General features: G+C 39.8%; 1 protein-coding gene across 1 annotated transcript in view; it reads right to left on the bottom strand.

The window, feature by feature from the left end:
• The window catches only part of SPAG17 (sperm associated antigen 17), a gene marked incomplete at its 5' end in the record, with an annotated part of 215822 nt that overhangs the window by 26866 nt on the left and 161963 nt on the right, over positions 1-26993 (bottom strand). The window contains 9 exons of the mRNA XM_081224979.1: positions 4563-4699; positions 12788-12919; positions 18049-18151; positions 18881-18980; positions 21567-21614; positions 21835-21934; positions 22722-22767; positions 23305-23418; positions 24381-24563. Coding sequence (XP_081081105.1) covers positions 4563-4699; positions 12788-12919; positions 18049-18151; positions 18881-18980; positions 21567-21614; positions 21835-21934; positions 22722-22767; positions 23305-23418; positions 24381-24563 — 963 coding nt within the window. The remainder of the gene's footprint in view (positions 1-4562; positions 4700-12787; positions 12920-18048; positions 18152-18880; positions 18981-21566; positions 21615-21834; positions 21935-22721; positions 22768-23304; positions 23419-24380; positions 24564-26993) is intronic.

Here is a 26993-nt window from a genome sequence, read left to right as displayed (position 1 = left end):
AACATAGACACAAAAATCTTCAATAAAGTATTGGGAAACCATATTCAGAAATACATTAAAACACTTAAACATCATGATCAAGTGGTACATCAAATTATATGATCATCTCAAAAGATGCAAAAAAGCTTTTGGCAAAATTCAACATCTACGTTTATGATAAAAACTCTTAACAGAGTGAGTATAGAGGGAACATGCCTCAACATAATAAAGGCCATATATAACAAGCCCACAGTTAACATCATACTCAATGATAAAAAGCTGAAAGCATTTCCTCTAAGATCAGGAACAAGAAAAGGATGCCCACTCTTGCCACTTTGATTCAACATAGTACTGGAAGTTTTAGCCACAGCAATCAGACAAGAAAACAAAATAAATGGACTCCAAATTGGAATGGAAGCAGTTAAACTGTCACTATTTGCAGACAAAATGATACTATATATAAAGAATCCTAAAGATGTTACCAAAAAACTATTAGAACTTGATATTAATCCATATCTTAATAAGAATTTGAGTTACATGACTATATGCATTTATCAAAACTCAACAAATACATGCTTAAAATTTGTGCATTTTATTGTATGTATGTATATTATAGATCAAAGGAAAAATATAAACAAATATTGAACTCTACTTAGTGATATGTATGTTAGAATATTTAGGGATAAATGTAGTAATCTCTGCAATTTACTTTGAAGTGCACCCAAAACAAGATGGATTAATGGATAGATATAAGGATAGATATGTGATAAAGCAAGTATAATAAAATGTTACTGGTAGAATCTAGAAAAAAGTCACACACTATTAGGACTGATAAGTTAATTCAGTGAACTTGAATGTTATAAAATTAATATACAGATATCTATATCTGTTGCATTTTTATACACTAATAATGAACTATCAGAAAGAGAAATTAAATAAACAATCCCATTTACAATTGTGTCAAAAAGAATAAAATACCTAGGAATAAATGTAAACAAAGAGGTAAAAGACTTGTACTCTGAAAACTTTGACACTGATGAAAGAAATCGAAGATGACACAAATAAATGGAAAGATATACTGTACTCATGGATCGAAAGAATATTGTTAAAATGACCATACTATCCAATACAATCTACAGATTTGATGCAACCCCAATCAAAATACCAAAGGCAATTTTCATAGAACCAGATCAAATATAACTAGATGATTTAATTCTAAAATTTGTATGAAACACAAAAGCAATTTTGAGAAAGAACAGAGATGCAGGTATCATGCTCTCTGAATTCAAACTACACTACAGAGCTATGGTAATCAAAACAGTATGGTACTGGCATAAAAAGAGACACATAGATCAATGGAACAGAATAGAGAGCTCAGAAATGAACCCATGCTTTTATGGTTAGTCAATCTATGACAAAGGAGGCAAGAATTACAATGGGGAAAAGATAGCCTTTTCAATAAATGGTGTTGGGAAAACAGGAAAGCTCCACGCAAAATAATCAAACTGGACTACTTTCTCACACCATATACAAAAATACTCAAAATGTAGTCAATACTTAAATGTAAGACCTGAAACCATAAAACTAGAATAAAACATAAGCAGTACGCTCTTTGCCGTCAATCTTAGTAACTTTTTTTGGATCTGTTTCCTCACACAAGGGAAACAAAGGCAAAAATAAACAAATGAGACTACATCAAGTTAAAAAACTTTTTGCACCATGAAGGAAACTATCAACAAAATGAAAAGGCAGACTACTGAATGGGAAAAGATATTTGCAAACAATATATCTGATAAGGGGTTAAATAACCAAAATATACAAAAAAACTCAAACAGCTTAACGTCAAAACACCAAACAACCCAATTAAAAAATGGTCAGAGGACCTGAGTAAGATTTTTATCAAAGACATAAAGATGGCCAACAGACAACTTGAACAGATGCTTAGCATAAAAACACACAAAAAACTCAAACAACGCAACACCAAAAAGCCAAACAACCCAATTAAAACCTGGCCAGAGGACCTCAATAGACTTTTTTCAAAGAAGACATACAGATGGCCAACAGACACATGAAAAGATGCTCAGCAGTAACTAATCAGCAGGTAAATGCCAATCAAAACCACAGTGAGGGGCTTCCGTGGTGGTGCAGTGGTTGAGAGTCCGCCTGCTGATGCAGGTGACATGGGTTCGTGCCCCGGTCTGGGAGGATCCCACATGCCGCAGAGCGGCTGGGCCCGTGAGCCATGGCCGCTGAGCCTGCGCATCCGGAGCCTGTGCTCCGCAACGGGAGAGACCACAACAGTGAGAGGCCTGCATACCGCAAAAAAAAAAAAAAAAAAAAAAAAAAAAACCCACAGTGAGATACTGCCTCACGCCTATCAGAATGGCTATCACTGAAAAGACAACAAATAACAAGTGTTGGCGAGGATGTGGAGAAAAGGGAACCCTCGTGCACTGTTGATGGGATTGTAAACTGGTGTAGCCATTATGGAAAACAGTATGAAAGGTCCTCAAAAAATTAACAGAAACTACCATATGATCCAGCAATTTCACTTCTGGGTATTTACCTGAAGAAAACAAATATACTAATTAGAAAGAATATATCCCCACCAATATTCATTGTAGAATTGTTTACAATAACCGAGGTATGGAAGCAACATCTATGTCTAAATGTCCATCAATAGATGAACGGATAAAGAGGATGTGATATATATATGTGTGTGTGTGTGTGTGTGTGTGTGTGTGTGTGTGTGTACAGAATATTACTCAGCCATAAAAAAAGAAATCTTGTCATTTGCAACAACATGGATGGATCTAGAGGGAATTATACTAAGGGAAATAATTTTATAAAAAGGCAATACTGTGTGATCTCACTTATATGTGGAGTCTATAAAACAAAACAATCAAAACAAAATGAAAACAGACTCATAGATACAAGGACAAATGGGTGGTTGCCAGAAGGGAAGGGATTAGGGGGGAAGAAATAGGTGAAGGGGATTAAGAGGTACAAACATCCAGTTATAGAATAAATAAGGCACAGGGATGTAATATAAGGAATATGGTCAGTAATATTGTACTAACTGTGTATGGGACAGAAGGTTACTAGACTTATGGTGGTGATCATTTCATAATGTATGCAAATGTCAAATCTCTATGTAGTACACCTGAAACTAACATAATATTGTATGTCAACTATATTTCAATTTTAAGAAAAGGCTCTGCCACCAGAAAAAAATAACTGTTTGGTTGAGAGAGGAAATGAACATTTATGGTCTATGTAATCATTACCACAGCACTGTAAGGAAGTATTTTAGGCTCTGTTTTAAGGATAAAGAAGCTCAAGTTCAGAGAACTGAAAGATAACTTGCTCGAGTGTTACGTGGCAAAGTTTCAAACTCAAGTTTGCCTGATTCTAAAGTTTGTACTCTTTCTTCTGTGCCAGTGATGATCAAACTTTAGCTCCCATCAGAATCACCTGGAGGACTGGTTAAGACACCAACTGCTGACTCCACTCCCAGAGTTTCTCCATTAGTAAGTCTGGGATGGGGTGGAGTAGAGAGTAGGTAGGTGGGGAGGGGAAGTGTCTACAAAGATAAAGAAAACCTGCTCTGGAGAGGAGCACAGTCTACTGAGGACTCCTTAAGACACAAATTGCTGACTCCAACCCCAGAGTTTCTCCATCAGTACATCTGGGATGGGGCTCATGAATTTGCATTTATAACAAGTTCTCAGGTGTTGCCAATGCTGCCAGTCAGGTAATCATGCTTTGAGAACTATTGCCCTATGCTGTTATTTCCTGACCTCATCTGGTAGCCTGTTAAAACTGCAGAATCTCGGGCCCCACACCAGAGCCAATAAGTCAGAAGCTATATTTTAACAAAGTCCCCAAATAACTCACATGCACATTAAAGTTTGAGAAGCACTTCTATCACATGTCACTTATATACATTGCAATACCTTCTCTGATGGTAATGAGTGTGCCATGAAATTTCTAAAGGATAACTACCAAAGGTTGATTGGTGGGCTCGAGGAAACCTTTACAACAGAACTGAGATGAAATCTTAATCTTAGAGGCTCTGAGGAAGGAACTTGGTGCTTTTAAAGAACTAAGAGAAGTCCACAATGGGTGAAGTGTAGTGAGTTTGAGACAAGGTGAGGGTAGAGAAACAAATGGAGCCATGCCTTGGAGTCATGCTAGGTCATCTGGATTTTATCCTAAGAGTCATGAGAAGGGTGCCCAATGATCCCCTCAGCCAACAGTGTGCTGGTAAACTGGCTCTCAGAAAAGAGCCTTTATCAGTAGCATTTGCCAATTTCTATGGCATAAGAACTCCCAGCATGGCTGAATGCAAGCTAGTGATGGTTTAACAGCTGGCTCATAAAGTTTCTCTCATGAGTGTATATAAGCTGGCTCCAGCAAAGCACTGCCCTGGTTTATCTCTGTGTGACCTGAAGGGATTCATGTTGAGATGGTTCTTATATTAAATAGTAGTACACAGTGGCTGAAAATCAATAGCCTCAATCAACCAGGAATACATAAAATGCTAACTGGCTCTGGGAAATTTCTTCCCATGTCTGTTTTACCTGTTTGAGAGGTTGAGACTTGGTCTTGGAACTCAGCAAATAGTGAGGTAGCCTCACTTTCTCTTTTCTTGCTTGTCCTGCCACATCCTGCAGCAGTGACTGGGTTGGGATTTTCAGAGGCACACACAATTCTGGTTCTGTTAGAGAGAACACTGAAATTACACCACGTGGACGTTGCTTCCAAAGACATTCAAGATCATACCAAAGCACAGAAGAACATAGAACCAACTTGGGAAATTTTCTTCTTTCCTTCTTAAAGAGCTTATTTACAGGAATAAAGACTTTTTATTAATTCTAGTGTTCTATCTTTGCATTTTACAAAGAGATTTTACCTAAAATCAGTCTTCACAACAATCCTATGAGATAGGCAGGGCAGATGCTATTAGCATCACCTTTTTTTCAATAAATGAGAAAAATCAGATGCTAAGAAATAGAGTGACTTGTCTGTAAATCAACAAGGTACAGTTCAATAAAATGTTGACTCTCAAAGATTTCTTAAAACTAATGAGGAAAAAAATCTTAAGAATTTCTTTGTTTCAACTAGTAAATTTACAGTTCGAAAAAGTGGTGTAGTAATCATAGATAAATTAAGCCAAGGAATCAAATCCCCAGATCACTTAGTTTGGTGAAGGAGGGAGCAAAAGTAGATAATCTACACAGCTGCAATTTTATGTATTTCTCCAAATATCCAGGGGGGTTAGTTAATAAGAATTGTGTTTTAGATCAGCATATTTAAACATCCTTTCTTGAATTTAAGTCATCAAGAGAGGAAAGGGAAGGGCACCAATATTTGAGTGTCCACTGTCTGCAAGCACCACATGCATGTTTTTACATATAGCATCTCACTTAGTTCTCATAAAGTCCTCTGAGCTGAAGGTAATGGTAATTGTAATCTTTGTATGCTGAGTATTCTCCCCATTGCCCACCTCCACACCCACTCCTAGCACACATACTTCCAGTGCCACAACATCCCTGGCCCCACCCATCAGGATGGTACACAACCCACGCAAAGCCAACGCAGGCCCTTCACCTGGATATTTCCTGAAGCTGACCAGGATGATCCCATCTTGTCCACTGGGTTATGGGTCTGGAAGAATCAGAACCTTGGACCTCTCTGATCATGTCCCTGCCACATGGACATAGCCTGTTCTTTGTAGGAGAGGATAAAACCAAACAGGGCAGCAGTTCCTAATTTTTTGGCACCAGGGACCAGTTTTGTGAAAGACAATTTTTCCATGGACAGTGGTGGCGGGGGTGGGGGGATGGTCAGGCAGTAATGTGAGCGATGGGGAGCGGCAGATGAAGCTTCACTCGCTTGCCCGCCACTCACCTCCTGCTGTGCGGCCCGGTTCCTAACAGAGGGTTGGGGACCCCTGAAACAGGGACAAGTAAGGATGTGACAACACAGAGGTGGGGAGGATGCCCAGAGAGACAGACAATCAGACGCAAACACTGCCCTGAAAAGCTTGAGTGCCTGCATCCAGTCATCCCTGGGCTAGCACCATAGTCACTTTTCTGTGGTTTGCTTTTGAGCATCAATAAAACACCACCCCAGCCACTGGCTTTTTTGTTGTTGTTCAATGGGTTTGAGTTTCAGTTCTCAAATTGAAGAGTCCTGACTAATGTAACAGTAGTATCTCTTTTCTACAGATGAGGAAACTGAAGTTAAAAAAACTTGTCCTGGAAACTGAAAAGTGGCAAGGTGGGACGTATACCCAGGTGTGTCAGATTCCACAAGGATCACACTCCTGATAGTGTAAGATAATAGAAAATGTATATTCATCTCTGCCCCTGGTTCCTGGCATGGCACTCCTAAATCCCTTGTGATTTCCTAAGTGATAAGAGGGTTAGGAGTATCTTTAAATATTTGGTCTTTGACCCTGATTCCTGACACAGAGCTCCTAAATCCCTTGGAAATTCCTGGGTGATAGGTGTGTCTTTTGACCTGAATGAAGTGACTCTTGGTGGGCTCCTGGATAGCTTCAGGATGGGGGCTGGTCATCAGGAACACCAAGCCACGATTAGAAGCTTGGAATTTTCAGCACCCCCCATCTTCTGGGAAGGAGAGGGGACATGGAGATGGAGTTAATCATGCCTATATGATGAAGTCTCCACAAAAGTCCCTACAGCACAGAGTTTGGAGAGCTTCCGAGTTGGTAAGCACATCCACAGGCTGGGAGGGTGGTGCACCACAACACCACAGGGACAGAAGCTACCATGCTAAACCCTTCCAGACCTTGCCCTGTGTACCTCTTCCTCTGGCTATTCATCTCTGCCATTTATCATGTCGCCTATATTATAATAATATATGAGTTCTGTGAACTGTTCTAGTAAATTATGGAACCATAATAGGAGGTCATCGGAACCACAATTTATAGCTGATTGGTCAGAAGCACAAGTGACAACCTGTACCTGTGGGTGGCATCTGAAGTGGGTGGTGGGCAGCCTTGTGAGACTGAGCCCTTAACCTGTAGTGTCTGTGCTAACTCTGGTTAGTGTCAGAATTGAATTGTAGGACACTCAGCTGGTGTTGCAGAATTGCTCGGTGTGAGAAAAAAACATGAATATCTGGTCACAGAAGTGTTCCATATGAGTAGTGAGTTTTTCCTAGACAACTACCCAGTGTGTCCCAAATTCACCTGTGCTTCATAATCCCCTGGGCTGACTCTGGTAAAATAGAGACTCCCTACCCATGTACCAAATAAGCTATATTTCAGACGAGAACAGAATCAGAATCTCTGGGGATGGAGCTCAGTGATCAGTGTTCTAATGTACTTATTCTCTTTGGTCACTACTGCCTACATAGGCAACCATTCTAATGTCTTGATGTGTCTTTTTGCTTGTATTCTTAGCATATGCATATTACTGTCTTATATGAATGCATTTTACCAGTCTAATGGGTATCAAATAATCTCTCATACTATTATTATTAATAGTAAATACTGATATGGAGTTTCTCATGTGCCAGGCACTGCTGTAAGCATTTTACATATACTAACTAATTTAATCCTCACAACCTTATAATGTATATACCATTATACCCCCTTTACAGAAGAGGAAACAGGAATATATAGGGGGTTAAAGAGCATGCCCACTGTAACATAGTTATTATATGAGGAGTCAGGTAGAGACTTACATAAGTTATTATATAAGTCATATTATATATATGTCATTATATAATTATATAAGTCATAAGCTATTATATAAGGAGTCAGGTAGAGCCTTAGCTCTGCTGTATACCATACTGCCTCCCATAATAGACGGATTATTATCCAATGAAGCCTACCCAGGGCTTCCCTAGGGATGGGGGGTGGAGGAGGGAGTACTTGAGGGGCTTGGAACAGCAGCTGGGCACCAGCTGATACAGAAGTATTTTAATACTTAACAACTGGAGGACTTCCCTGGTGGTCCAGTGGTAAAGAATCTGCCTTACAATGCAGGGGAAACGGGTTCAATACCTGATCAGGGAACTAAGATCCCACATGCCATGGGGCAACTAAGCCCACCCGCCTCAACTACTGAGCTCGCGAGCCTCAACTAGAGAGCCCATGTGCTCTGGAACCTGTGTGCCACAACTACAGAGCCCACGTGCCCTGGAGCCTCCACACCACAACCAGAGAGAGGAAACCCACACGCCACAACTAGAGAGAAGCCCGGGCACCACAACGAAGAGCTCATGTGCTACAAGGAAAGATCATGTGTGTTGCAACTAAGACCCAATGCAGCCATAAATAAATAAATAAATAATAAATAAATAAATAAATAAATAAATAAACTTTAAACAACTGGGATGGTCCAACTAGTGGAATCATCTGAAATTACGGCTGAATCCGACACAACTGAAGAACAAGTAATGGTTCCCTGTTTCTATGCTGAGGTCAACTGTGGTATTTATGCACAATAATGTTTTGGTTTTTGTTTTTTTTTTTTTTTTTTTTTTTGCGGTACGCGGGCCTCTCACCGCTGCGGCCCCTCCCGTTGCGGAGCACAGGCTCCAGACGCGCAGGCTCAGCGGCCATGGCTCACGGGCCTAGCCGCTCCGCGGCATGTGGGATCTTCCCGGACCGGGGCACGAACCCGTGTCCCCTGCATCGGCAGGCGGACTCTCAACCACTGCGCCACCAGGGAAGCCCCTGGTTTTGGTCTTTTGCCTCATCTCAGAGCATAGCTTTATTTACTTCATCTCTGAGCACGGCTTCCCTGTAGATGGAGCGTATTTCTCTGCCCCGTTGACTCTGAGCTCAGCCTTAGGGCTTGCTTTGACCATAAATGTACGTGGCAGTGGCTGCGCCAGTTCTGAGCAGAGGCTGAGAGCGGCAGCCCGCAATCCATCTCTCTTGATCCTCCTGATTCACCTCTCCTGAGCTCTGACCCTGTGTCCTGAGGACAGCCAGCCACAGAGGGTGGGGCTCCTTCAGCACGGGAGCGGAATACACCTGAGCTCTGCCTGCAGCCGCGGGTGTGCTGAAAAAAAGCTTAACAACTGCCTCCGTGGAGAAAAGCCGACCTGGTTGGTACACTTTGCAAGTGTGTGGCATTTGCTGATTTCTCACGGTGGCTGACTCACACTCTCAACGTGGTGTCATTGAATGTGGGGCTGGGAAGAGAAAGATCTCAGGGGCCTGGTGCCGATTCCAGCACGTGCTGCCTGCAGGCTGTACAGTCAGTTCACAGTCCCCAAAACTGGTTGCTTAGCCACTATAGGATTTATGCAGTGTTATCATAGCGAATGCTGACAAGTTCAGTTTTATTTCACCAAATCCAAACCTCCTCTGACTCTCTTTTATTTCCCAAACATTTCTTGTACTATTACCAAATAAGAATACTCTGATCTACTTACAATGGCTTCCAGTTCATTTCTACTCAGGCTTTTGAACACATTCTCTCTTTTTTTTTTTTTTTTTTTTTGCATAAAATACTCTTTTCTCTTCCCTACATCTGCAGGGTAGTGTAGTAAACTATAGAGAATTCAGAGTCAAAAACTCATTTTCTGGCCCTGGCGCGGTCCCAAATTTGCTGTATGATTTTAGATGTTGCTTGACTTTCTCTAGGTTTCAGTTTCCTCAAGCGAAATGAGGCTTGTCTCAGGTGATCCAATCTTAAACTTTAAAATCTATGCAATTGTATTTATTCTTTAAGACCACCTCTCCCATAAAGTTTTCCTCACTGCTTGTGTTAATCTCTTCCTACTCTGAACTTCTTTAAACTTTATTGTTTATATCAAAATTTAATTTACCACTTATAGTGGAATCACATTATTGTCTCTTATTAGCTCAAGTATTTCAGCGTGTAGGGGTGCCGTAGGTGTCCCTCTTGTTTCAAAACAAATTTTTTCCTCCTTCAAACACTCCCATTCCTTTGAATCTCATGCCATTGTACTGTTTTACCTATGACATCTCCAAGTAGTTGTCATTTACTGACCTTCTCAATCATTCCCTTGATTCATTGCAGATCTTGACACCTTGGATGGTCTTCCACTTCATGGCTTTTGGTGACATCCCCTGGATGACCCATCCAACACCCTGTCTGCTCTGATTTTTCCATCGCCCTGTTTCTTCATCTTTTCCTCCTCTCCATCTCAGAAACTCCCATGGTCACATCTTTGCCCTTGGCAACACCAATAATTTTACCACTTTCCAAATCTCTGTTTCAAGCTCCCCTCTCTAGATCACTACTTCCTATTCTTCTAGCTTATTACTTTATCATATCTGTCAAGCAATTATTTGACCTTCTTGAGACCTCTAATCAATGGACACTGTCACTTTAAACAATCAGACAATCAGTCACCCTTTCTTGTTTTGCTTTCCTGTTTCTCTGGAATGGATTTTATATTCTTATCGTTATATCCACTCCTTTGCCATCACACTCACTCACCTCCCCAATACCATGTATCTGTATTCTTTCTCCTCTCTCCTGTCACTGTGGATGAGGTGACCCTACTCACATCCGAGGTCAAATCTGCCTCTCAGGGTCTGGCCCAAATGTCATGTTCTCTCACCTTCTTTAACACTTTGCTATCCTGCCATCAGGCTCCCTTCTCCTGCATCATAAGTTGTCTCTTCCTACAGAATTATCATCATTTGCAAATCAACATGCTCTAGTATGTCTGATTTTAAAAAAACCTCACTTGGTCACACATCTCCCTCCAGCTGCAGTCCCGCTACTTTATTCTTTTCCGCAAAACTCCTGGTTACATCTGTGTATTCCTGCTGCTGCTGCTGCTGATTCCTCTTTAGCCATTCTATACATAAGCAGCTTCAGTTGGCTTTGGTCTCCCCCGTGCCCTGGAACTGCTCTTGTCTAGATCACCAGTGATCACTATTGCCCAATTCCATGGTTATTCTTTATCTTACTCGACTTTTGAGGAGCATTTAATATACTCAGAACACTCAGTCATTTTCACACTCCTATTTTTCATCTACCTTGTTGGGTTTTTCTTCTTAGCTACCTTAACTGGCTCTTCCTCTGCCTGATTTTTACATTCTAGAGTTTGCCTTAGGTTGGTTCTCAAAGCATGGCCCTGTATCAGCAACACCAGCACCATCTGGAAACCTGTTACAACTACCAATTCTCAGCCTCACAACTGGTCACATTAGTTAACTTAGAAATCACCCTTGATTCCTCTTATTTCTCACCCTCATGTCCAATCGATGAGCAAGCCCTGTTGTCTCTAACTCCAGGATATATTTCCAATTAATTTGCTTCTCACCATCTCCACCTCGAGCTCCTTAGTCCAGGTCTCTGTTCACACTCACACGTACCTTCTGTTGCTTCCTCCCTGCTTCCACCTTCCCCACTTCTCCCTTCCCTGGCCACGAGCTATTGCCCACACATCTACCAGAGGGATCTTTTTCAAATATAAATTAGTCAGGTAACGACCCTGCTGCTCAAAACCTTCCAGTGGTGTTTGACTACAACTCCACTTAGAATAAAACTCAAAGTTCCCTATGCAGCATCACGGGATCTCACTGCTGTCCCTCTCTCTGACCTCATCTTCTACTTGTTCTGATGCCCATTTTCTTCCAGCTCCATGTCTTATTTTCTGTTTCTTCTCTCCTCAGGGCCTTCATATTTGCTGTTCCCACTACTTGGAATAGTCCTTCCCCCCAGTCTTTGAATGGCTGCCTCCTTCTTGTCCTTCTTGTCTCAGCTCAAATGTCCCTTCACAGAGGGGCCTTCAAACCCCCTAATGGAGTGCTGTCTCTCTCCCCGAGACACTCTCCATACATTATACTGTTACATTATGTGACACCATTTGTTATCATCTGAATTTGATGTGTTTACTTATTTATTGTCTAGGTTTGCCCATAGCATGTTCAGCTGCATATGTCTTTGGCTTCTTGATTGCTGTATTTCCATGCCTAGAACAATGCCTGGCATTGAGTAAATCACCCCCTAAATGAATAAACCTTATAAGAGAGAGAAGATTAAATCAGGAAGGCAAAAGGCTTGTACAAGGTAAATCCCTAATTCACCCATAAATGTGGCAAGATGCTCCCTCTATAAGAGGTAACTAAGACCCCTCAGCAGATTCCCAGCTCACTTTCAATATTGAACATGCCCACAGGAATCAAGGGGTGCAAATGTATCTACACAATTTAGATTACTCTGTTTTTCTTTCTTTCTTTCTCTTTTTACCACCCATATTTAGTTGAATTAACTGCTGTGAAATCAGTGTAATGTGACTCCATGGGAACTAGATATTATTCTGTAGTATTCCACACTTCAGTTTCTGCTACCCCAATAAGTCGATGTGCTGTGCAAGACAGAGACTACATCTTACGTTTCTCTTCTAGCACCTGCGGAACAAGGAAGTAATAGGTAAATCTAAGTCCTACTACCAAATCACTGGCTGCTCAAACAAAGCTACCAGGTTCCTGAGTTTCAGTAAATCACACAAGCTCTTAGAACCATGAGGGATAAAATAAAATAATAGATGAATCAAAATAAAATAAAATGAAGAAATAAGATAACAAATCTTAAAAAAAAATTGTTATCTCTTTCCTTCAATGTGGGACTTGTAGTCATTCTCAAAATATTTTTTGAGATACTTTGATGTGCTAAGAAGCCTTACAAAGTCCCATAGGTTCAGGATCCATGACCCTCTAGAATTTTTTCTGTAACCACCAACCATGCCCTCAGCCCCCAGGGCCATCTCCCATACTCCAGAAAGACATAATGTTCAGTCCTGAGAAACAATGAGATAAAGCAAATGACTGCCATACCTTTGATAGATACTGTTAAATTTTCACTTTGTTTCTGGCTAGCAGACTCCTTGGTATTCACAAAGTTCTCCGATTTTGGAAGACTAAGCGTATCTGAGGATTCCTGTTCTGAAACTTTTTTTTTCTGGGAATCTTAAAAAGAAACCCAGAACAAATATTTTAAAGTGATATTCTGGACAATGATACAATGACTACTAATGTTTGTATTACAATGAACAAGGGGCCTTTCCCCCAACTGTCTTTAGAAAGACTAATGGAAGAAAGCCATTAAGAGGGTGGGATTATCATTATATGACAAATGTTTGCCATTAACAAACAGGACAGTATCTATAAGACTCAAACTCCCAAGGAGCTAGCTGTTTCTTTCCGGGCCTTATGACCACATAGTAGTTGTTACCTTGTTGGCTTATGAAACAGGGACCAGGTAATTTGACCTACTTTTACTTGGCAAGAGTAACTAAAAGGTGATGTTTTTTAAAAAGTTTCCACTCTTAAATCCATTTATTACTATGAACATGTAGCTCTTCATTAAAATGTACTCTAAGAAATCAGTGCAAAATGAAACAAATTTTAAATAAATATATCAAGGACTGGGGATGCAAACACATTTCAACTTGTGTGTACGCCAACCCTGGTTAAATGGTGGTGGCTGCCTGGAGGACTGTGTTGAAGAAACTGTGGCCTTGCCCCCTTTCAAGGGGAGAGTAGGTTTGATTGGTTAGTGTCGTCTGCCCAGGGTGCAGGTGGCAGCACAAGCACCATCAGACTTCATCCCTGATTTAGCCCCATCACATCTACAAGTCATTGTTCCAGCCTTAATCTTTGCTTTGCAAACTCTGTGGTAATTGGCTGTGCTCATTCCAGGCAGCTGAATTTGTGGTATTGTACAGTAGAAAATCCCTCTATCTGGGCATTTTAACCACCCAGTTTATTAAAGAGAAGCACTAAATTTCATTTCATCCCTAAATTCTTCAACATGCATCTCCTGAAATGAAGACATTCCCCTCCACGTCCACAATACCATCACCAAACCCAAAACACTTACAGTAATCCAGCAATGCCCTCTCATATACAGTCCCTAAATCAAACTCATGTAATTCATCCAAGTATTTTTGATAGCTGTTTTTTTCTCAATCCAGCATCCAAAATGCATGTATCACAAGTAGTTTTTATACCTCTTTTGTCTTTTTTATTATAGAACAATCACCTCATGTTTAAAATTTTTTTAATGACATTTACTTTTTTTAACATCTTGATTGGAGTATAATTGCTTTACATTGTTGTGTTAGTTTCTGCTGTATAACAAATTGAATCAGCTATACGTATACATATATCCCCATAACCCCTCCCTCTTGTGACTCCCTCCCACCCCTCTAGATGGTCACAAAGCATTGAGTTGATAGCCCTGTGGTATGCAGCTGCTTCCCACTAACTATCTATTTTACATTTGGGAGTGTATATATGCCAATGGTACTCTCTTACTTTGTACTCTGTCCCAGCTTATACTTCCCCCTGCCCGTGGGTACATCTCTGGGCTTTCTATCCTGTTCCATTGATCTATATTTTTGTTTTTGTGCCAGTACCATACTGTCTGGATTACTGTAGCTTTGTAGTATAGTCCGAAGTCAGGGAGTCTGATTCCTCCAGCTCCGTTTTTCTTTCTCAAGATTGCATTGGCTATTCAGGGTCTTCTGTGTTTCCATACAAATTGTGAAATTTTTTGTTCTAGTTCTGTGAAAAATGCCAGTGGTAGTTTGATAGGGATTGCACTGAATCTGTAGATTGCTTTGGGTAGTAGAGTCATTTTCACAATGTTGATTCTTCCAATCCAAGAACATGGCATATCTCTCCATCTGTTTGTATCATCTTTAATTTCTTTCATCAGGGTCTTATAGTTTTCTGCATACAGGTCTTTTGTCTCCTTAGGTAGGTTTATTCCTAGGTATTTTATTCTTTTTGTTGCAATGGTAAATGGGAGTCTTTCCTTAATTTCTCTTTCAGATTTTCCATCATTAGTGTATAGGAATGCCAGAGATTTCTGTGCATTGATTTGTATCCTGCTACTTTACCAAATTCATTGATTAGCTCTAGTAGTTTTCTGGTAGCATCTTTAGGATTCTGTCATCTGCAAACAGTGACAGTTTTACTTCTTCTTTTCTGATTTGGATTCCTTTTCTTTCTTTTTTTTATCTCTGATTGCTGTGGCTAAAATTTCCAAAACTATGTTGAATAATGGTGGTGAGAGTGGGCAACATTGTCTTGTTCCTGATCTTAGAAGAAAGTGTATTCTGTTGGTTTTGGATGGAATGTCCTATAAATATCAATTAAGTCCATCTGGTCTAATGTCTCATATAAAGCTTGTTTCCTTATTTATTTTCATTTTGGATGATCTGTCCATTGGTGAAAGTGGGGTGTTAAAAGTCCCCTACTATTATTGTGTTACTCTCAATTTCCCCTTTTATGGCTGTTAGCATTTGTCTTATGAATTAAGGTGCTCCTATGTTGGGTGCATAAATATTTATAATTGTTATATTTCTCCTTGGATTGATCCCTTGATCATTGTATAGTTTCCTTCTTTGTCTCTTGTAATGGTCTTTATTTTAAAGTCTGTTTTGTCTGATATGAGAATTGTTACTCCAGCTTTCTTTTGATTTCCATTTGCATGGAATATCTTTTTCCAACCCCTCACTTTCAGTCTGTATGTGTCTCTAGGTCTGAAGCGGGTCTCTTGTAGACAGCATATATATACGGATCTTGTTTTTGTATCCATTCAGCCAGTCTATGTCTTTTGGTTGGAGCACTTTATCCATTTGCATTTGAGAAAATTATCGATATGTATGTTCCTATTACCATTTTCTTAATAGTTTGGGGTCTGTTATTGTAAGTCTTTTCCTTCTCTTGTGTTTCCTGCCTAGAGAAGTTTCTTTAGTGTCTGTTGTAAAGCTGGTTTGGTGGTGCTGAATTCTCTTAGCTTTTGCTTGTCTGTAAAGGTTTTAATTTCTCCATTGAATCTGAATGAGATCCTTGCTGGGTAGAGTAAACTTGGTTGTAGGTTTTTCCTTTTCATCACTTTAAATAAGTCCTGCCACTCCCTTCTGGCTTGCAGAGTTTCTGCTGAAAGATCAGCCCTTAACCTTATGGTGATTCCCTTGTATGTTATTTGTTGCTTTTTCCTGCTGCTTTTAATATTTTTTCTTTATATTTAATTTTTGATAGTTTGATTAACATGTGTCTTGGTGTGTTTCTCCTTGGACTTATCCTATATGGGACTCTGTGGTTCCTGGACTTGATTGACTATCTCCTTTCCTATATGAGGGAAGTTTTCAACTATAATCTCTTCAGATATTTTCTCAGTCTCTTTCTTTTTCTTCTCTTCTTCTTCTGGGACCCCTATAATTCGAATGTTGGTGTGTTTAATGTTGTCCCAGAGGTCTCTGAGACTGTCCTCCATCCTTTTCATTCTTTTTTCTTTATTCTGCTCTGTGGCAGTTATTTCCACTATTCTCTCTTCTAGGTCACTTATCCGTTCTTCTGCCTCAATTATTCTGCTATTGATTCCTTCTAGAGAATATTTAATTTCATTTATTGTGTTGTTAATCATTGTTTGTTTGCTCTTTAGTTCTTCTAGGTCCTTGTTAAACATTTCTTGTATCTTATTCATTCTGTTTCCAAGATTTTGGATCATCTTTACTATCATTATTCTGAATTCTTTTTCAGGTCGACTGCCTATTTCCTCTTCATTTGTTTGGTCTGGTGGGTTTTTACCTTTCTCCTTCATCTGCTGCATATTTCTGTCTTCTCATTTTGCTTTACTTACTATGTTTGGGGTCTCCTTTTAGCAGGCTGTAGGTCCATATTTCCCGTTGTTTTTGGTGTGTGCCCCCACTGGGTAAGGTTGGTTCAGTGGGTTGTGTAGGCTTCCTGGTGGAGGGGACTGGTGCCTGTGGATGAGGCTGGATCTTGTCTTTCTGGTGGGCAGGACCGAGTCCTGTGGTGTGTTGTGTGGTGTCTGTGAACTTAGTATGATTTTAGGCAGCCTCTCTGCTAATGGGTGGGGTTGTGTTCCTGTCTTGCTAGCTGTTTGGCTTGGGATGTCCAGCACTGGAGCTTGCTGTTCTTTGAGTGGAGCTGGGCCTTAGCATTGAGATGGAGATCTCTTAGAGCTCTCGCCAATTGATATTATGTGGGGCCAGGAGGTCTCTGGTGGTCCAGTGTCCTGAACTCAGCTCTCCCACCTCAGAGGCTCAGGCCTGACACCCGGCCAGAGCACCAGGACCCTGTCAGCCATACGGAATTATCAAGATAGTGGTCACTGGCAAGTGAAACCACAAGAGGGGAGGCCCGTGCTGTGCCTGGTTCTGCTGAGCAATTTTCAGACATTAGCTCATTCTGGCAACAGGGCGACTGGGTCAGCGAGGCAGGATGGTGTCCATGAGGTGGTCGGCGCTCAGCAGGTGTGAGGCCTGAGGGGCCCTGTCGAAGCCCTCAGGGAAGGCACGGTGGCCAGGACTCCGGCCTCCTGCGGCTGCAGCCTCTTTAGCGTCTCCTTCCCGACGTCAAGTTGCTCTCACTCCTGCTTTGGTGGCCGTGCCTTTACCCTGAGTTTCTTCATGAGGTAAGCACTCCCTGAGGTGATGCGTGAAAAGCGCAGGCCTCGCTGAAGCATGAGAAATGAGGGTGGAGCCATGGGGCCAATGACATTGACTTTTTTGAATTGTCCGGGTCAGTTGTCTTATTAAATGTCTACATTCTGGTTTGTCTGATTGTTTCCTTTTGATTAAATTCAGGTTAAGGATTTTTGGTGAGAATTCTACACAGGTTCTAGGAACAATATTCATATTGCATTATATGAGAAAACATCTAATGCTAGGTTGTCTCACATATGGTAGAAGTTTGATCACTTGATTAAGGTGGAAAATGCCATCTCCCTCCATTGTAAAGGCATATTCTCCTCCTCATAATTAGCAGGTAATACGTGAGGTGATACTTGGAGAACATGTAAATGTCCTGTTCTCCAACAACCTTTCATTACGCCCTTGATTTTTAAATTAGTCAGGTCTTCTTAATGCTTTTAGGTAAATTTTAAGCATACAGGATGAAAACTTAATTTTATTTACATTTTAGTTTCCTCATATAACTCAGCCAAATCTATAATATATAGGTAACACAGTGTTATGTCATTAGCTGTTACTGAGACAAAAAGTGGTAGGAACTAGTTATGTTCTACATTAACAGGAATAAGAGCTACATGAACATATTACCTGGAGGAAGACTGGATGTATTTTGAACAGCTCTTTTGCTTGCATCCTCGTCTTTCTTGGTAAAAGAAGGCAAGTTCTTGGAAAGGGTGTCCAGATAATTAAACTTAAAGGAAAATTCAAAGATTTATTTTAGACTTACACATGGCTGAAAGGCAAGTGCTACAAGCATGCTAAGTTGGTAAGCAGTGATAAAAGCATATTTTTTTAAGGCCCTGAAAAGGAAGTTTGCAAACTACAAGTTGTTCAAGAAACTGATTAACTCAATTCTGAATTTTGTTAATTAGTCATAATTTCCCATAATTTCTTGTCAGGCAGGCTCTGGTTAATAGTAACATCTGGAATTTTCATAGAAGCACAGGGAGTTCTGAACACATGAAAATCCTCCCTTTGCTTGAGAGTTTCAAGGTTTCATAGGAGAGGAGAGCCATGCTCTCCTTCCATGGGCTTCCAAGAACTCACAATCTCTCAGTGTTGCCTCAGCAGCTGATGGGTGAGGACATTTTAATAGAATAAAAACTTCAAAATGGGATTTATCAGAGGATAATCATCAATAGGGAGAATTCAACCCAAAAAGAGCTTAAAATAGATGGGAGAACATAATTAATAGTCATAATGCAAGGCAGGGAGGTAGAGCTGTAGGAATACACTGGCAAAGAATTTCCCTCTCACATGCTGGTGAGGACATGATTTGAAGAGTATGGGTTAGTCAATTGGGTTGATGCTTGAAGCAGGAAAGAAACAACATCAGGATAGGTAGGTTACATTAAAAGCACAGGCATTGTATCAACTTCTATGAAGACTCATTCAATTTTTGTTAATTACATTCAATTACCTGAGACTGATATAACTTGCTTAGTTCAGATTTCCAGTAGGGTGATATTACTTTGTTCCTAATTTCCTTTAGATAGTTTTGTGTTTTATCAATTTCCTTCCTGGTGGATATTTCCATAACGATGCAAAAGAAGACACAGAACATTAACAAAATATGTTATTTGCTTTTGTTTCAGTTCTAAATCCCACAGAAAATGGGGATCACTAACAAAACTGGTAAGAATTAACTTGGGCATTTTTTTGTCAACTTGTTTCAGTTCATCTTCTGCTTCTTCTAGAATCAGTAACATTTCTGACCTCAGAAATTAGACTTTCATGTAAGATAGGAAATAATGATGCCAGCTGGTAGTCTGGTTTTACAGTTGATCTCAAAAGGCTACAAACCACATGGATGACCTTTTGCATGTCTTTCCATTTCTCCGAGGTTTAATTGACAGCTAGATTCTACTGATTTCCAAAATTTCAGTAGCAGTGGTAACACTAAAACCTGGGGAATGAATGGCTTATGAATAATGCAATTAATGATCACAAAGTATAATAAAAACAATCATAATCTTGCTAGCTGACTTTCCATATTAGAAAATGTACTGGGGAGGCAATAGTCCAGCTAAAAACTACACTTCCTAGCCTTCCCTCTATATACGGATAGCCAGTAAGATGTATACTGAAGTCACTGGGTAAGACTTCAGAAAGCTTTTAAAGAGGGCTAACTCAGCTGGAAGGCTTTCCCTTTGTCCTTGTTTCATCTCTTTTCCCACTTCCTAAAATACGAATGAAATGGCTGTAGCTGCAGCAGTCATTTTGCAACTAGGAAGCAAACTTGAGGATGGAAATCATGTGCTAAGAATGATGGAACAGAAAAAAGGAAGGAATCTTAGTTCCTGATGATGATGTGGCACTGCCTGCCATGGACTGCCCACTTCCGACTTCTTTTACGTTAGGAAAAACAAACTTCTTTCTTGTAAAACACTGATTTAGGGGTTGTCCGTTAAATCCAGCCAAACCTAACCCTATCTGAAATAATTTTCATTTTTAAGTGCTTATTGCATGCCAGGAAAACTTTGCAAAGTAGTTTACATTTAATCTTACAATAACTCTATGAGTTACTATTATTATCCCCATTTTATTCGTCAAAAATTCAAGGCATAGAGAAGTAACTAGTAAGAGGTAAAGGCTGAATTAAAATCCAGGTTGCCTGCACCAAAGCCCGTGATCTTGAGAAGTGCTTATGCAAGTCAGCTGTTAGTGAACTGACAGAGATCTTAGATACTAGGTGGTCTAATCATCCTCATTTTATAGATAAGCAAACTGAATTCCTGAAGTAAGTTTTACTGAAGTAAAACAACCAGCTGGAATCATACAGTCTGCAAATAATCAAATTGGAGCTGATTCTAGGTCTGCTGGCTCTAAGACCAGTGCTCTTTCTCTTATACTAGATGGCCTCTCTGGAAATACTGGCTGAATGAAAATCGCCTTATTTAAACAGCTTGAATTTCTCATTAAAATCTCTCTACTAGCTCATTGGTTTCATTCATCAATCTATGGAAATCTGGCTACTGCCTATCACTCTCTTAAAATTGTTCTTACAAAAGAAATCAATAAACCTTCCAACCGATAAGCACAAATTCCTCTTTTCATTCTCCTTTCTGATTCTTCCATGGCATCTGACATTTGTTGACTACCTTCTATGTCCTTGAAACTTTCTCCCTCCTTAACCCTCCCCCCCCCGTCCATTTTCCATGTTGCCAGCCCTTCTCTTTCTAGGACATATATCTAATTATGTGTTTCACGTTCTTCTTCAAAAACTTCTGTTGGCTTGCCATTTCTACCTATGGGTTAAAATTCGAAATTGTTAATGTTTCAAAAATTTTTTTAAATGTGAATGGATAACACATGCAAATGTACGTAACTCAAAAAGTAGAAAAGAGTACATAATGAAAAGGAAGTCCATCTTGCACTATCCCCTAAACTCTCAGTCTCCTTCTCCACAGGCACTCACTGTCACCAGGCTCTTGGATATCCTTTCAGGGATATTCTATAGGACAGTATATATTTCTAGTTTGACCTTGTATAGAGGAGTGGCCCATGAGACCTAAGGTCTTATCTCACCACCTCTCCAACACATTCCACAAGGTAGCCCAGACGTTTTTATTAAGAAGCGTATTCATCCTGGGAGTCATTCTGGAGAGGAGCCATGCAAATGTGTACAGTGGTACCATATGTACTACTATACACTCAATAAATATATCTGGCTTCCTTTCTTTAGGGCAAGAGGCTGGGGTTGGAATCCTCAGCCAGGATTGAAAGGAAACCAGAGCACATAAGGCTTAGAGTACATTCCTCGTGTGCATTATAAGAATCTTTGCATGTTTACAACTATGCTCTGCATTAAGTTCTAGAATATTTATTAGTATATTAGAATTACCAAAGCACAGAGAATACCTGAGAGCTTCCTTGCTTATGAGAGAGAGAGGATCTACCTAATGGTCAAATGGGCTTCCTCAAAAGATAATAACATCACTGCCCAAAAGATGAATGACTGCTGGGCAGAAATGTAGCAGAATTTAAAGACCATCGGGGAGCCTGGATGGTAGGACTTTGCAACCCACTCCATTCTAAAATTCTATGACTCCACCAAACTGGGTCTTTCACGTGTTTATTTTATGTATAGTTCAGGGTAGAATTACCTCTTTTGAGCTAACTTTTCTTTCCAGCGCTTTGTTGTTTCTGCGTGCCTGTGTAAAAGGAAAGGAAAAAAAAATACAATGAAAAAGGGCAATGTTCTCAGCTTACAGATAATAAAAGAAAACCCACCCTTGTATGATAAATTGTTAACAGCATGGAAGATGAAAGGCTAATTCCTTGATGTAGTCACCCACTGTAGGACACCCGCACCTCTCCATTTCCTCATCATTTCCTTAATACTGATTGGAACAGATTATTGGATCAGCTTACCTCCATTTCTTTTCAGAGAAATCTGTCTCAAAGTTTTCTGGTGGACATTCTGTAGTATTAGCCAAAGACTGCTTGAATAAATCAGTTAGGTGGGCTGCAACTTTAGAAACAGATGCATTTAACTTTTATCCTCACTTCTTGACAGCCCAACACACAATCAGTACACAATTGTGTGTACACAGTACACACAATTACTCATTTGAGATGTTTTCTAAGAGCCTATATTGAGTCTACCAAGTGATTACTAGAATTTCCATGACCAAGCAATAATATAACAGGAAACCAGGTATCTCTATGAAATACCCTTTTAGAGAACATACATCTTATAGTCAAAATGTAAGTGACACCTTATTTGTCCCACATCACTGGGGGCGTCAGTGTTCTACCTAACTGAATTTCTTCACATCTGAAGCACCAAAGCTCAAAAAAATTAAACACTTTATTGAAATTGTTTTTCTAAAACAATATCTAAAGATCTAAACCTAAGAATATGAATATAATACACATACCTGTGTAGTTGCTCCAAAGTTCTGTGTGTGTGTGTGTGTATTGGGAGTAGAGTGTTGGTTGGTTGACTGTTTCCTTCCTGTATGTTTGCTATGTTCTAAATGCAAGTTGAGGCTAACTTAAAAGCCAAATGTCAACTTTTATCATTCAACATGTGATAGTTAAAGATAAATTAGAGGCAATCATGGTTTGAAGGATCTCACAGTTTAGGCAGGAAAAAAATATATAAATAAATCATTACAATACAACATGGTCAATATGACAACAGAAATATGTACGTGGTACTTTGCTATCAGATGAGAGAATAACTGAGAAGTGTATTTAAGATTGTTCCTTTGCAATCTGTAACTATTTTTCAGAAAAATATTAAATGTAATTACCTTCAGTAACATGACTTTTTGTAGTTTTCTCCATTTTAGGGAAAGACTGAAATGAAGATAGAATTCCTTAATGATGATGATTATATTACATACAAAATTTACTTTGTTTAGAAGGATTCCTTATGTGATCAAATTGATCTTTTATGGAACTTACTATAAAATGAATTAGTTTTTTAATGCCAATACAAAAAGTGACTTGATATTTTTTAGTCATTTCTTTCACTCAGCAAATTTCTAAAAATGGAAATAATTTTAAGTGTAGAAATTGATTTTTCTTCCTTCTTCTTATTTCATTCATTAATTCATAAGACATTTCAATGAATGTCAGTTTCTCTGAAGACAATAAAAACTTTTATTTAAGAGCCTTCAGAATTATTTATGATTTAAGGAAGAGCCTAAAAAGCTTCTGGAAAATTCGATATATATAAGGGATCAGAGTTCCACAGAAATAAGAAATTATAAGGAGGGAGAAAATGCTTCATAGAAGTGGCAGAAACAGCTATTATTTACAATATTTTGTCTCGAAGCATTTAATATTGAGGCAATAGTAAAACCACTAGAGTAAAAAACATTTCTTTCTCACCATAACTAGCTTGAGGAGATTTGCAGCATTGACTCTCTCCTCCTCAGTTCTGGAATCTTTAACTGTCATTTCCTGTAGCTCATCTTCTTTCTTTAGAATATGGTTTATATAATTCTGAATCAGTAGAATAAAAGAAATCAATAAAATGCAGAAATATGGTAGAGACAGACACAGAATAGTCAACATCAGCTTGAAATATTACAAAAAGGTTAAGAATATGTAAGTTCACAAGGCTCAACAATCAGTTACTGGTCAAGCAATCTGGAAAGGCTTTTCCTTAATACGTTAATAAACAAAGACCTGAAAAGTCCAAAAGCAAAGCTTTAAGAGCCACAGGACATTAGAATTGTCTGAGGACCTCAGAGAGGCCCAGCTTCTCATTCAGTGCTCCAGTGTCCTCATCAATAAAATGGACAGAGTTGGGTTAGATGATTTCTAGAGTCCTTTCCAGGTATAGCCTTTATGATGAGATCTATGAATGTAAGTTACTCAGTTCATGCCTTTGCTTCCAAGAGAAATATACTTTACCTTTTGCATAAATATTTGATCTGTTTTCACAGATAACGGTCCCCTGCTATATGCCAGGTATTGGGTACATAACCATAAACAAAACACATATGATACCTGTTCTGAGAGAGCTGACACACTTGACAGTGAGATGTTATAGATATGCTTATACAGTTAACTATATATGTACAAATTTTTAGACTATTTCCCAAAACCAACAATCCTTTTCTTCCTCCAACAAGTATCAGGTTAATATGCAGTTCTACCTTTTTCCAGAGGTTACTAGATCAGTTTTCTATATACTGAGAGAAGAGGAGGACAATATTGCAATCACATATAAAAGTTACTTATCTTCTCAATGTCTTCGGGGTCTCAATACTTCCTATACCTTATGGGAACCATTAAGCATTTTCTGCCTTTCAACCTCCTACTCTCTAGAAGATTGACATTTATGTGTTGCATTAGATAAATATTGGCAGAATTACATAATTTCAGGTTCCTCAGGAAACCAAGAAGAATGATTGCTCTGTTCCTGATTCTTTTGGGTCAGGTTACCAGAATTCCATTACCTTCAGGGAAATCTGCAGTTTCAATTTCACCTCATTCTTTATGACCTCGTGCTGGATGAACTGGCGTATCTGTAGCACGCTGGGGCTCTTCTGTATAGGGGCTGGGGCACTCACTAACTGTTTGGACCCAACATCGAGGCCCTTCCAAATCTGAGTGCCAAATGGAGGCCCTGGAGTTTTTTTCTATTAATGAAACAAAACAAAACAACCACTAAACAAATGAGAATATTTTACCGTTAGAATTGTTTTTTCCACCAAGTACTTATTATGTAGACACTCTATGCTAGGAACCACTCATTAGGGAATACCACAGTGATAAAATGGATCCCTACTCTCAAAAAGGTTTGCAAATATAAGGGAAACTGGGAACAGAACTGGGCAAGTTTTCCTCTTTAAATATGTTACCAAGAATAAGGATATTTAAAAATCCTGTTGCCTGATGTCCCACTGGATAGCATTTAGGGGAATGCTAAGCCATGCTGTTGCCATGGTGATGCAGCAGCAACCTCGGTTATGCCAAATGCATGCAACTATTCCCTAAAATCCACAGGGAGCCTAAGACACTTGGAATTAACAATCTTTAACTTTTTGGTTCCATGTTCATTTTGACCTGGAGAGATACTTTGAGAGAGAAATCATCCCATAGATCTGGGAGGTCTTTGAGCTCATTCTAGATTAAGCATGCCACTAGAATCTTCCCGGGATCTCTTGGACAGAAACATGTGTCTTGAGTAGATTCACATCTGTATGTTCTCCTTGTAATTGATTTTCAGGAGTGGTGTGCCCTCATGTGTTTCATTTTAAGTTGCTCTTCAATTTCATTCCTTTTTACAGCTGAGTAATATTCCATTGTATATATGTGCCATATCTCTTTATCCATTCATCTGTTGATGGACATTTAGGTTGTTTCTATGTCCTAGCTATTGAAAATAGTGCTGCAATGAACATTGTGGTACATGTATCTTTTTGAATTATGGTTTTCTCAGGGTATATGCCCAGTAGTGGGATTGCTGGGTCATGTGGTAATTCTTTTTTTAGTTTTTTAAGGAACCTCCATACTGCTCTCCATTGTGGTTGTATCAATTTACATTCCCACCAACAGGGCAGGAGGGTTGGGTTCCCTTTTCTCCACTCACTCTCCAGCATTTATGAAAAAAAATAATAAAATAAAATAAATTGTTCTTCAGTGCCAAATGCCTGGTCAGTGATAGCTACTCAGAGGCTTGCTTGGGTGGCCACTCCAATGGGCATAGAAGGTCATAGCTATAGGAGCTGTGGAGGAAGAGAATGAACGTCCTTCATTAATCTCAGGTGTGGTATATTATTTCTCACAGTGCAGTATTTTCAACTTGGAGATAGTTTTAGTAAACCATTTGGTGTGGTCTTTTCATTTTTCAGATAAGGAGTTAAGACATGCATTGTGACTTTTCCCAAATCCCACATTAATAATTGATAGAGCCAAGACTAGAATTCAGATCATCTTCATTCACCATGTTGCTTATAGGCACCAAACAGAAATATAGGGTCCTGTGGGCAAGCACAGGTCACTACCCACACCCTGCCGGGAGCCTGTGCAACACGCCAGGGCCAACTAACCCAGGAGAACACACAGCATGCCTCAGGCTCTTGCAATGTCACACCAGCCTCTGCTGCCACAAGCACTTCCGGCATCTCAACTGTGACTACCGTACCCCTCGCTCTCCCTGGCCTGAGTGAGCAAGAGAGCCCTAATCAGCTGCTGCTTTAACCGCCTACTCTCTGGCCAGGGAACAGATGCCTGAGGGCAGCCTACATGCAGAGGTGGGGTCAAAACCAAAGCTGAACCCCAGGAGCTGTGTGAACAAAGAAGAGAAAGGGAAAGCTCTCTGTGCAGCTTCAGGAGCAGCAGATTAAATCCCTGCAATCGACTTGGGAAACCCTGCAACTGTGGAATACCTGAATAGACAATGAGTGCTCCCAAAATTGAGGTGGTGGACTTTGGGGGAAACTGTGGACTTGGGTTTGCTTTCTGTGTTTGATTTGTTTTTGGTTTTATGTTTACCTTAGTTTAGTTTTTAGTGTTTGTTTTCATTTGTGGGTTTGTTTATTGGTTTCGTTGATCTCTTACTTTTTTGTTTCTCTTTTTGTGAGTGTGTGTGTGTGTTTCTTTGTGTGATTTTGTCTGTTTAGTTTTGCTTTTACCATTTGTCTTTGGGTTCTGTCTGTTCATATTTATTTGCAAGTGTGTTTGTGTATGTTTCTTTGTGTGATTTTGTCTGCTTAGTTTTACTGTTACCATTTCTTTTGGCATTCTGTTTGCTCTTGTTTTTTTCTTTCTCTTCCTTTTCTTCCATGCCATGTAGCTGTCAGGGTCTTGGTGCTCCAGCTGGGTGTCAGGCCTGAGCCTCTGAGGTGGGAGAGCCGAGTCCAGGATGTTGGACCACCAGAGACCTCCCAGTCCCATGTAATATTAATCGGTGAGAGCTCTCCCAAAGATCTCCATCTGAACACCAAGACCCACCTGCACCCAACAGCCAGCAAGCTCCAGTGCTGAACGCCCCATGCCAAACAACTAACAAGACAGGAACACAATCCCATCCAGTAGCAGAGAGGCTGCTTAAAGTCATACTAAGT

This window comes from Mesoplodon bidens (assembly GCF_964165515.1).
Source record: "Mesoplodon bidens genome assembly, chromosome: 2".
NCBI lineage: Eukaryota > Metazoa > Chordata > Mammalia > Artiodactyla > Ziphiidae > Mesoplodon > Mesoplodon bidens.
The sequence above is the reverse complement of the archived record's forward strand: the minus strand, read 5'-3'. Positions and strand labels throughout refer to the sequence as shown.